The 12,660-nt window shown below is 43.7% G+C and overlaps 1 protein-coding gene and 1 pseudogene across 1 annotated transcript in view; both read left to right on the forward strand.

The window, feature by feature from the left end:
* The window catches only part of TBC1D22B (TBC1 domain family member 22B), a 64,044-nt gene that overhangs the window by 27,279 nt on the left and 24,105 nt on the right, over positions 1–12,660 (forward strand). Inside the window, exon 8 of the mRNA XM_007197937.2 lies at positions 2,708–2,822. Coding sequence (XP_007197999.1) covers positions 2,708–2,822 — 115 coding nt within the window. The remainder of the gene's footprint in view (positions 1–2,707; positions 2,823–12,660) is intronic.
* Positions 7,556–7,684, forward strand: LOC114235953 (5S ribosomal RNA; annotated as a pseudogene).

The following is a 12,660-nucleotide window of genomic DNA, read 5'->3' on the forward strand; positions in this document are numbered from 1 at the left end:
TTGACCAAGCAGTAAGTATTGATATAAACTCCTCAAGATTAGGGATTTCCTTTGCAGCTTCATAGTAGCTAGGATACTGGATGTAAGTGCTCTTTGAATTATATTTTCACTCATCCTTATAATAGAGAAAATGTGATAAAAAATGCTCAAAATAATTTCTGTTTGACTTTAGATTATACTCATAATTCTGTTTAAATATAGATGTGTCTACTGATGGGATCCCTCATAACTTACCACTAGCATAAAGAAGATTTTGAGGGTGACACCATTATTTTACCTGTAAGAGTCAGCTCAAAGGAAACTAAAAACCGCCCAGGATCCCTTTGTGTCTCCCGTTCAGTTTCCCATGGCTCAGCCCTGCTTATTCCTCATTTTAACTTGAAGATGTTCAGATTCTTTTCTCTTACCTGTGCATGGTTACTTTAAATTTGGAGACAGGGAAAGTAGTTTATTTAAAAGGCTTCTCCTAGTAGTGGAACCTGCCTACAGAGAAAGAAATTCAAACTGTAGTCTTTCCAATTTTTCTTGAATCACCTTTCCATCTAGCAGACTGTAGTAATCATAAACAGAATAAATTGCCAACCAAAGAGCAGAAAATTAAGTAACATTGAATATTGAAAGACTTGTTTTATAAACCTAAAGATAGTTGAGAATTGACTATAGTAAGTGAGAGTTACCCACACTAGTAGAAGAGGTGTCTCAGAGGCAGACAAGATTGTCCCAGGCTTTTTCTGTAGGGAAGATTCCATGGTCTCCCCTGGTAACCAGGTTTGGTGCTCATCTATTTCCATCTCTTTGGCGTTTTCACCTGTACAGTGTGAGTGTGTCTGCACTGTCCCATCCTTACTAGAGAGGGATTATTGCAGGTCTCCTGATTCTGAATGGTTAGCTTCCATGTGCTTGGCCATTGTTTAAGCCAGTCACCAGGGATTTGTGTATTCACAAGGAGCTGATAGCATGAAGTAGAAGCCCTGATAAGTCCTTCAGAAGGATTGATCTGGAAGAGCTTTTAACAGAGACATCCAGACAGACACAGGCCACAGGAGGTGTGAGGAGACAGAGTGGAGCAGGGAACTCTTGAGATCTTCCTGAACGTGGTGGGTCTAGCTTGAGCCACAGTTTCAAGGGAGGCAGGAGGGTATTTAGCAGCAAAGAATGTAAGAGGGGTCCCATTGGAGCGTTGGGCCTAACACAAATGAGGACGCCACACCCTTCCCTCAGCCCCGGGGAGCAAGTGGGCCCATCTGGTGGAGGCAGAGGCCAGCTCCTTCCAGGCTGGGCTTTGCTCTCACTGCCTGCAAGGGCAGGGGTGTTGACGGTGGGAGTGTTTCTTGGCTCTCTCTGCCAGTTGGAAGGCAGACTCAACACAAGGGCTGGGAAACATCCTTTATTGTGTCTAGATTCTCCACATCTCTCCTACACTGGCTAACCAACTCCAAAGCCATACGACCACTTCCTTTTTACTTTTCCCCATGGGAGGTTTTTTCTCCTTTGCACCTGACCTCCGAGAGGGCCTCTTCAATCTGCCCGCAGAGCTGACTGACTCTGAGCTCTGCAGAGCCAGGTGCTGTGGAGGCCCCTAATCTCCTGTCCTCCCTGCATGTAGTCATTACCACCTCTGTCATCCCTCTGGTGTGGTTCAGAGACCTGAGACGGCCCAGTCAAAGCCTGTCTAAGGAATGTATTGGGCCCAGGAGTTGTGGTCAGCAGGATGAAGCCAGGGGATGAGTATCAGCAAGCTGAGAGAAGACAGGGGAAAAGCTCCAAGGGCATAGTGAAAACAGAGAGGAGTGTAACAGAATGTGACAGGGCCGAACTCTGTAAAAGGACCATAAAGATCTTTTCAGGGACATCCCTGGTGGTCCAGTGGTTAGGACTCCATGCTTCCACTTCAGGGGGCACGGATTCGATCCCTGGTTGGGGAACTAAGATCCTGAGTGCTGTGCAGTGCGGCCAAAAAAAAAAAAAAGATTTTTTCTTTCTCCCCAGTCTAGTCCTCTGGCCTCTTGTGGCTAATGTACTTAACCCCAGAGGCTTTCCCCATGGAGGCCCTGGCTGACTTCTCTGTTCTCAAGTTCCTGGCTGTAGGAATCCATAGGATTTGGTTTATTTGACTTCCTGTCCCCAGTAAACGTCTGGGTTGCATCCTGATATGTGAAATGACTTCCTGCATTTAGAGTCTGTCACTGGTTCCTAGTCAAGCTGGGTTAGAACTAAATCCAGATCTAGATCTCCTTCCGTCTCAGCAGGGAGAGTGGGGAGTGTGGTAAAGAAGACATTTCCTCTTTAAATCCTGTAATGACCAAAAGAGATTTAGGAAATGTATCAGAGCTTAGATATTCTGATATCTTGCTCCTGGAAATAGGGAAACAGCATCTACAAATGAGCATGGTGGCCTGAATTAATGACATCCACAACAAACCTTTTTCTAAGCCATTTGTGTCACTCTCCTTTCTGTTTCCCAATTTTATGTCACGTTGGCTAGATACTGAAAAGAGAAAGGGCAAGAAGCACCTACCCCTGTTTAAAAACAGTTAGTGTCTTAGAAACTTTTTATATTTGTAGACTGCCTTTGTCCACAATATTTTAAAATTTTTTCTACAAATTCTGTAGCAACGCTGAGTTAAATTGTGAGGTAGGTAAATGGAGGGAGAAAGAGTATCCCCGTGATTTAACATCATGTCGTCTTTTTTTCTCATTTTCCTAGATCTTCGAAAGAATTCTATTTATTTGGGCCATCCGACACCCTGCCAGTGGGTATGTCCAAGGAATTAATGACCTGGTCACTCCATTCTTTGTCGTCTTCCTCTCAGAATATGTCGGTAAGAAGCATGAGTACCAAGTTGAACAAGCTATTGCTCTTTTCTTATCTGTGGTCTGTTTGTTTTTCCCAAGAGTGTAGCCAGTGGGCATGTCTTGCTGAAAAAGAGATAGTGGCTTTAGAATACACAGCTAAACCTGTTTTTTTTTTTTTAAATTATTTATTTATTATTTATTTTTGGCTGTGTTGGGCCTTCGTTTCTGTGCGAGGGCTTTCTGTAGTTGTGGCAAGCGGGGGCCACTTTTCATCGCGGTGCGCGGGCCTCTCACTATCGCGGCCTCTCTTGTTGTGGAGCACAGGCTCCAGACACGCAGGCTCAGTAGTTGTGGCTCACGGGCCTAGTTGCTCCGCGGCATGTGGGATCTTCCCAGACCAGGGCTTGAACCCGTGTCCCCTGCATTGGGAGGCAGATTCTCAACCACTGCGCCACCAGGGAAGCCATAAACCTGTTTTAACAGCAGCCGCAGCAGCAGCCTGGAATTTCTCTCTCGAGATGGTCACAGATCTCACCTAAGAAGACCTTTGCCAAAGAATGACCAAATTGATATATTTATGTTCTGCCATAAACAGATGTTTTGATGGTTTGACTGAGGTTCCTTTTGGATTATTTTGAACTCGTCTCAAATGCAGACCCTCATCTGTGAAAGCTGGAATTTTAGATTATACATCAGGCCTTCACACTTCAGTTCACATGCTGTATCTTAGGAGCAGGATGTGGACGTATAGAGCGGGAAAGGTGCCAGAATCCAGCTCACACTGGAGGTAATGGAATGGGCCAAGGAGAGCTCCAGGACCTTGGTTTCTCCTCCTCTTCCTTCACCTCTTACCCCACTGGGTTCTTGTCACTTTGAACGGAGTGATTCGCTGTCACGGCAGCAGTTAGGTTTTCTTACAGCTCCAGCCACCTGCTCCAGCCAGGCTTAAATCGTCAGAGTCTTAAAAGGCATTGAGGATCCTCCACTTTTTTGGTTTCCTCAGTCACTTGTGCTTCAAGACTCAGAGGAAAACCTATCTGTCATGGCCTGATGCTTTGTTCTCTTAGTCGGAAGTTCATGTGGGAATAAGAACATTGAAAAGGATTTTAGAAAACTATCCGTCTACTCCCCTCATTTCACAGATGGATTGTGAGATTCCTTGCCTCCTTATTAGTGGCAGGGCTAGGACCAGAACCCTCTTCTTCAGACTCTGGGGGTGGTGGGTTATTCTTTCTGTAGAAAACCATTGCAGGGGGTAGGATGGTAATGAGAAGGGGACTGGAATGGAGCCCCTTGGAGGGGGAAGGCATAAGAAATGCCTCACTTGATCCTTCCCATTCAAGTTTTCTCGTGGGACTCAAAGCCGTGGTGTTTTGGTCTTTCATGAGGCAGCCTTTTTTATTTTTCATTACTCAAAACGTTAAGGCAACCTAACGATGCCATTCCTTGTTCCCCTTAAGTGACAGCAGCCAGTGCAGAACTGGGAGTGAGGGTGGAAGGTCACTCTCTTGTTCACTCTGTCCAGTGACCCTAAGCAAAAGCATATAAATAAAGCTTTTGCTGGAGAACTTTCATTTTCCCCTCACATTAATAGGTCAGTTTTCAGAGGCAGCTTAATTCTCTGTGGTTTAACTTTATTAAAGAGCGGTGCAGCTGGTCTGTCAGGATTTGGGGGTTGATTCTTGCAGTAGTACTTTTCTGAAATGGTATTCAAGGATGAGCCTAGGAAGGTATTAATCCATTCATTAATCTACATTTGAGGTCTGAACACTGGCATTGCCAGTTTTTATGCCAATTAAGGGAAATCCTCAGCAGCTGCAGTTCTAATTGGATATTAACTATCTTGTTAGCTGTCATTTATATTTTGTACCAAATTTTCCTTTACCTTCTATAGGCACCCATCCCAGTGCTACCCTCAGCCCCACCAAACACTGTGCCTTTCTTTTTTGTTTTTTAATAAATTTATTTATTTATTTATTTTTGGCTGCATTGGGTCTTCGTTGCTGTGCATGGGCTTTTTCTAGTTGCAATGAGCGGGGGCTACTCTTCATTGTGGTGTGCGGGCTTCTCATTGCGGTGGCTTCTCTTGTTGCGGAGCACAGGCTCTAGGCGTGCAGGCTCAGTAGTCGTGGCTCGAGGGCTCTAGAGCACAGGCTCAGTAGTTGTGGCGCACAGGCTTAGTTGCTCCACGACATGTGGGATCTTCCCAGACCAGGGCTCGAACCCATGTCTCCTGCATTGGCAGGCGGATTCTTAACCACTGCACCACCAGGGAAGTCCACTGTGCCTGTCTTTGATAGATATGACTGCATTCTGATCTGGGTGTTGGGTTTGTCAGTCTTACCTGCTGACCAGTGAAACCATTGCTGACCCACAGCGTTTACACAGTGAAGCGTGGGCTTCTCTGCCCTTCCTGAGCAAGGAAGCCTTTCTTGGCAAGGCTGTACTCAGTTTCACCTCTGCAGCAGACTTCAGATGGGTGTTTGGTACCTCCTCCTAGAACTAGGAAGGCGGGGCCCATTCTTTTTTTACAAAAACTTTTCAGTTTCAAGCATATGTACAAGTAGAAAAAATAATACCATAAATCCTTATATACCTGCCACCCAACTTCATAACTCTGTCCATTCTTCACCCACTCATCTTTGTGAGTAAGCAAATCTCAATGTCAAGCACCATATAATTTCATCCATAAATATTTTCATATGTACCTTTCGAAGATAATGATTAAAGAAACTCACAGCTGTAATGCAATTATTACATCTAAAAAGTTATAATAGCTCCTTAATATAATCTAATATACAACACCATTCAAATTTTCTTGATTCCCGTACGTATATTTAACAGTTTGTTTGAATCAGGGTTCAAATCAGGTCCACACATTCTACTAATTGGTTGATATGTCTCTTAAGTCTCTCTTAATCTATCAGTTCCCATCCATCTCTCTTTTCCTTAGGAGTTTGTACCTTTAGCCCTTATTTTTCCAGTTATCAAACTAGGACTTGCCAGGCCAACCAGTAATATGACCCTGATTTTTTAAAGCACTTTACCGTTTGCAAAGTACTTTGACTTACCTGATTTCATTTAGTAGCCCCCAATATCTCTTTAAGGTAGATGTATCAACCTATTTTAAATGAGCTCCCAAACTCAAACCTAGGTCTTTTGACCTAAATACCTGTGCTCTTTATAAGAATTGGTGGTATCTCAACTTAGATCTATCTAGTGGCTCCCTCTTCTCCATTCCCTGCTCCAAAGCAGGCAGCACATTTCTTTTTTATTTATTTATTTATTTATTTATTTATTTATTTATTTATTTATGACTGTGTTGAGTCTTCGTTTCTGTGCGAGGGCTTTCTCTAGTTGCGGCAAGTGGGGACCACTCTTCATCGCGGTGCACGGGCCTCTCACCATCGCGGCCTCTCTTGTTGCGGAGCACAGGCTCCAGATGCGCAGGCTCAGTAATTGTGGCTCACGGGCCCAGTTGCTCCGTGGCATGTGGGATATTCCCAGACCAGGGCTCGAACCCGTGTCCCCTGCATTGGCAGGCAGATTCTCAACCACTGCGCCACCAGGGAAGCCCCAGGTAGCACATTTCTTATTGCTCCTTTTCTTAAAACAAAAACAAACAAACAAACAAAAATACAATAGAGGTACATACTCATTTAAAAAAATCAAGGACTTCCCTGGTGGCGCAGTGGTTAAGAATCCGCCTGCCAATGCAGGGGACACGGGTTCGAGCCCTGGTCTGGGAAGATCCCACATGCTGCGGAGCAACTAAGCCTGTGTGCCACAACTACTGAGCCTGCGCTCTAGAGCCCGTGAGCCACAACTCCTGAGCCCGCATGCCACAACTACTGAAGCCTGCGTGCCTAGAGCCTGTGCTCTGCAATAAAGAGAAGCCACTGCAATGAGAAGCCCACACATCACAGCAAAGAGCAGCCCTCGTTCGCCGCAACTAGAGAAAGCCTGCGCACAGCAACGAAGACCCAACGCAGCCAAAAATAAACAAATAAATAAATAAATTTATTTAAAAAAATAAAAACAATATAGAATTGTTATTACCTCACCCCTACCCCCCCATCACCAGAGATAACTACCGTTGACCTCTTGGTGTGTATTTTTCCAGTCCTTTTCCTGTGTGCGGATAGAGCTGCATATATTATTTTTCTTTGTTGTATTCAGAAAACTGGGATCAAACTTATCCATACTTTTCTCTGTCTTGCTTGTTTTCATTCACAAATATCTGGCCAGCTTTCCAAGTTTGGTCATATGGATCTACCTCATCGTTTTCAGCAATTATATTTGCTTTCATCAAACTTTACTATAGTTGAGTAAACAGTTCTTTTATAATAGGACATTTAAATAATCTACAATTTTTAGCTATTATAAAGAACACTTCAATGAATATCCTTGTACATATTTTCTTATACATTTGTGTTAAAATACACGTTTCCCTGAAAGAGAGCCCATAGAACGGAAATTACTAGTCCTAAAAGCACGCCAAATAGGTACCACTCCAAAATTACACTGCAAAAAGGTTTACAGCAGTTTATACTCCAATCACTAATGTTTGGGTGCACTCTTCATATCCTTAGCAAAACTGGGTATTTTAGTCTAACTGTGTTTCACCAATTTGGCAAATAAACCATGGTTTGTGTTTCAATTTTTATTTCCACTTGCTCATCAGTGAGGTGGTTTATCTTTTCTTTTGTGTATTAGCATTTGTTTCTTTTGTCATCTGCTTGTTCAAATCTTTTATCCAGTCTATGGCCATACCACCCTGAACGCGTCTGAACGCGTCTGATCTCGTCTGATCTCAGAAGCTAAGCAGGGTCAGGCCTGGTTAGTACCTGGATGGGAGATCGCCTGGGAATACCGGGTGCTGTAGGCTTAAAAAAAGAAAAAAAAAAAGAAAAAAAAATTCTTTTTTTAAAAAAATTTTTATCTTTATTTATTTATTTATTTATGACTGTGTTGGGTCTTCGTTTCTGTGCGAGGGCTTTCTCTAGTTGCGGCAAGTGGGGGCCACTCTTCATCGCGGTGCGCAGGCCTCTCACTGTCGTGGCCTCTCTTGTTGCGGAGCACAGGCTCCAGACGCGCAGGCTCAGCAGTTGTGTCTCACGGGCCTAGTTGCTCCGCGGCATGTGGGATCTTCCCAGACCAGGGCTCGAACCCGTGTCCCCTGAATTGGCAGGCAGATTCTCAACCACTGCACCACCAGGGAAGCCCCAGAAAAAAAAATTCTTTTATCCAGTTTTTTAAAAAATAACTTTATTTATTTATTTATTTATTTATTTATTTTTGGCTTCGTTGGGTCTTTGTTGCTGCGCACGGGCTTTCTCTAGTTGCGGCGAGCGGGGGCTACTCTTCGTTGCGATGTGCGGGCTTCTCATTTCGGTGGCTTCTCTTGTTGAGGAGCACGGGTTCTAGGTGCCCTGGCTTCAGTAGTTGCAGCACACGGGCTCAGCAGTTGCCGTGCGTGGACTCTAGGGCGTGTGGGCTTCGGTAGTTGTGGCACGTGGGCTCAGTAGTTGTGGCTTGTGGGCTCTAGAGTGCAGGCTCAGTAGTTGTGATGCACGGGCTTAGTCGCTCTGTGGCATGTGGGATCTTCCCAGACCAGGGATCAAACCCGTGTCCCCTGCATTGGCAGGTGGATTTTTAACCATTGGGCCACCAGGGAAGTCCTATCCAGTTTTTTCTATTGGACTGCTGGTCTTGTTTTGTAAGAGCTTTATGTGGATTAGATATATTCATTTTTCATCTGCTATGTGTTAAAAATATGAGGTCAAACCACATGAAATTGCTAATATTCAACCATTTTTGACACATCCCTCCGTGGGAATTTTATATAGTTCAAGCTAATTCTTTTTTTTTTCTCCCAGACCATCATTTGTCTTTTCAACTTTGTTTACTGTGTCTCCTTATGTAGCACTTCCTAATTTTTATGTGGTCAAATCTGTCCATTCGACAGGTATTTATTGAGCTCCTCCTATGTGCCAGAGGATAGGGTGACTAAGATAACAGATGTGGGCCCTGCCCTTCTGGAGCCTCCCATCTAGTGCGGGGGTTAAAGGGTTCACAGAAAATTAAACAAGTCATTGCAAAGTGTGAGAAGGACATGAAGGAAATACCTCCTCCTTTATGGTTTTTAGATTCGGTATATTGCTTAGGAAGTCTTTCCCCACCCCAATATTATAAGAATATTCTTCCATGTTTTCTTCTAATATGCTTGTGGTTTTGATTTTACATTTAGCTTTTTAAATTCCAGTAGTAATTTATTTTCCTGTACAGTGGGGGTTGAGATTTAAAGTTACTGTTCCAACTGGATAGTTCATTTTCTCAACACTGTTTAAAAATAGTACATCCTTTCTTCACTCATGTGAAATCCCTCTTCATAATATAATACAAATTTCTTTATTTATATGGTTTACTTATTTCTGTTCCATTTATCTCCATTTCTATGCATGTACCAACAGCTTGGATTTTTGACCTTTGTAGTGTGTTTTATTATTATTTCAGGGCCAGTCTCTTTCATCATCCTTTTGTAAAAATTGTCTTGGCTCTTCTTCCAGGTGAACTTTAGAATCAACTTGCCAAATTCAGGATGTAGGGAACCCTTTTGAATTTTTATTGGAGGTGCTGCAGTAAATTTACAAATTAGTTTGGTGGGGTATTTTTTTCTTTTTTTGATAGCAGCTTTGTTGAGATGGCATTCATATACCATACAATTCACCCATTTAAAGTGTACAATTCAATGGTTTTTAGTATATTTATAGAGCTGTGTAACCATCAGCACAGTCAATTTTAGAATATTTTCATCAGCCCGAAAAGAAACCCTGTACCCCTTAGCCATCACTCCCAAGCCCCCGCACCCCCTCTATTCCTAGGCAACCATTAATCTACTCTCTGTCTCTATGGATTTGCCTTTTCTGGACATTTCATAAAAATGGTCATTCCTTTTTATGGTCAAATAAATATTCCATTGTATGAATATACCACATTTTATTTGTCTGTTCATCGGTTGCTGGGTATAAATTAAGCTTCAAAGAAACAAGGCATACAGACTTCCCTCCAGCCTCAAGGCCTTTCCTGAACATAGATTCAACATTGTTTGTGGCCTTCAAGAATAGTTCTCTTGTCTGAGTAATAATGCTGCTTTTCTTCCCTTCTCTAACAGTGCCATATCCTAGTAAGGCAGCTACTGTGAGAGGTGTGTTGTTATGACCTCTCTGATATGACTCTCCCTACCACAGGAGGCCTCAGGTATCCTTCACCCATGGAACAGGCCAGGCAGTTGCCCTTATCATCCCAGGCAGGTATCATCAGGCAGCCTTAGCCCACCACCCCATCTTACTGAGCTGTAGTGTGGAGGACGTGTCCTAGTAGAGCTGCGGGATCCACATGCCACCAGGACCTTGTTTGGCCTCTCTCCTATCTCCTCCCCTATCTGTTCTTTATTACTTTTATAAATTGGTACCTGAGCTGGCTTCATGCTTTGTGTCATGTTTGTTGTAAAATAGTTGAAAACGGGGAGAACCAGTGACTCCCCTCTGAGTTGCTAGAGGATTTTTCTGTAGCTGGCTTAGCCCCCCAGTAGCCTCTTTATCTGCTGAAACCAGCTGCTCACATAGAAGTGGGTCCTCTGTGGATAAGCCAGCTATGTCTGGGTCCAGAGGTGACAATGCTGGAGGGTCACCCCTGGGGAGATAGAGTCTCTGGACTGTGACCCCTGAGATGGTGGAATGCCTTTAGACTCTCATCTCCAAAACCTAATGGACTTAGATGACATTATTGATCTAGCTTGGAACATATTAAGGTCAAATGTAATTGATGATGTGGCCGTCACCAAATTAAGCTGTGTAACAGCAACTGTTTAAGTGATGCAAATGAGGAAGTCATATAGAAAAGTGGGGCTCATGACATGTCCTGTTTTCAAAAGAAGAGTGGTGCCTGGTGATTTCTTTCAGTACAAAATGAAACACTGTCAAATAACTCTCCCCCTTCTCCTCTGCATGAAGTAGTACAGCAGGATTTTCATTTCAGGTTTTACTTAGAAGCATGACAGCAGTAGAACTCCCAGAAGGGAAGTCTTTCCCATACCTCTGACTCATGTTCCCTGCGTGACATTTACACTCAGATATGTCATAAATGACCAGTTAGGATTAGCTTGTCTGCACTGACAGGGGACCAATACCTTCAGCAAGAGAGAAAAGCTTATTTCTCTCACCTTAAAAGTCAGGAGGGAAGTAGTCTGGCGCTCCATGGTATCAGGGATCCAGCCTTCTCTCTCTCTTGTCCTGCCATTCTCAGCATGTGTTTTTGTACTCATGGTCCAAGATAGCTGCTTGTGCTCTAGCCATCACATCTATATTCCAGCCAGTATGGAGGGGGAAAGGAAGAAAGGCATACTTCTTCTGTTGAAGGACACTTCCCAAGTACATGACACTTGGTTTTGAATCTCTCTTGTCTGAACTTAGTCTTATGGCCATTCCCATCTGCAAGTGAGCCTGGAAAACATAGTCTGTATCCCAGGTGGCCCTTACGGGTCCTTTCCCCAAGGAGGAGTGGGTTATTTATGGATAGTGGCAATCTTTGCTATCCCTAGGCTCCTCAGACACAGTGTTTGACTAACTCTTCTCCATACCCAGCCACCCTTTTCTCTCAGTTGCCAGCATTTCCTGTCACTTAAGTCAGAAATGCTAAGACTTGTTCGTAATTCTTTTTTCTCATTCTTGCATATCCAATCAGTTACAGAGCTCTGATGATTTCATGTCCTAAATATTTCTTGAATCTGCTTCCCTCTCTATTCCTCCTATGACTACCCTAGCTTAGCCCTGGATTGCTGAAATGGCCAAGTGTGTTTTCCCATCTCTGGTTTTTATCCCCTTCTTCCCATCTTTCACACCATTTAAACACAGACTTGTCGGTGCAGCTCCTTTGCTTAAAACCCTTCACTAGCATCCCATCACCTACAGTTAAAATGTCCACATTCTCAGGAGTTCCCTCGTGCCCTAGTGGTTAGGATTCTGGGCTTTCACTGCCATGGCTCAGGTTCAATCCCTGGTCGGGGAACTGAGATCCTGCAAGCCACGCAGCACAGCTAAAAAAAAAAAAAAAGTCCAGATTCTCTAGCTTGTGCAAGGCCCTGTGTGATCTACTTCCTGCCTAACCTCTTAAACTCAGAAGTCCAAAACTGACAGTTTTAATCTAAAGCCTTGTCCTGTACCACCTCTTTATCCCCTGGGCTAATCCTTGTGCATCCTTTAAGACACCCCTTCTTCCTGGAAGCCTGCCCTGAGACTTCTTGCCTGCCCCCACCACCCCAGTGGTACTCTTTCCATAACCCTGTGCATTTCCCCTTTGTAGGACTTTACCGCACCAATTATTGTGTGTTTCCCTCCTACCCTCTCCCACCAGACTGTATGATTCTTTGAGGCCAGAAACTATTTTAAACATCTTTATAGTTCCAGTGCTTTTATTTTGGTGTCCAAAATAGGCATTCCATACATGTCTAGATGAATGAAAGAATGAAAATTTTGTAACGTTGCTAGATATTCAGGAAATAGTGCAGCTTTGCTGGGCTTGGCCACTGGAGGGCAGTGAATTACCGTATTCTGCTACTGTGCTGAGATAGACAAAAGTTCTCTCGTAAGGGATGGAGATGGAGTTCTATCGCTCATTCAGCAGATACTTATTGAGAACTACACCGTGCCAGGCACTGCTCTAGGCACTGGGGATACAACCGTAAACAAAGTGGACGAAAATCCCTGCCTTTCACTTCTAGGTATTTATACAAGGAAGATGAAAGCGTATAGTCCCCCAAAGGCTGCATAGGAATATTCATAACAACTGTAGTAATATAGACAC

The sequence above is a fragment of the Balaenoptera acutorostrata genome, chromosome 10 (genome assembly GCF_949987535.1).
Source record: "Balaenoptera acutorostrata chromosome 10, mBalAcu1.1, whole genome shotgun sequence".
NCBI classification, from domain to species: domain Eukaryota; kingdom Metazoa; phylum Chordata; class Mammalia; order Artiodactyla; family Balaenopteridae; genus Balaenoptera; species Balaenoptera acutorostrata.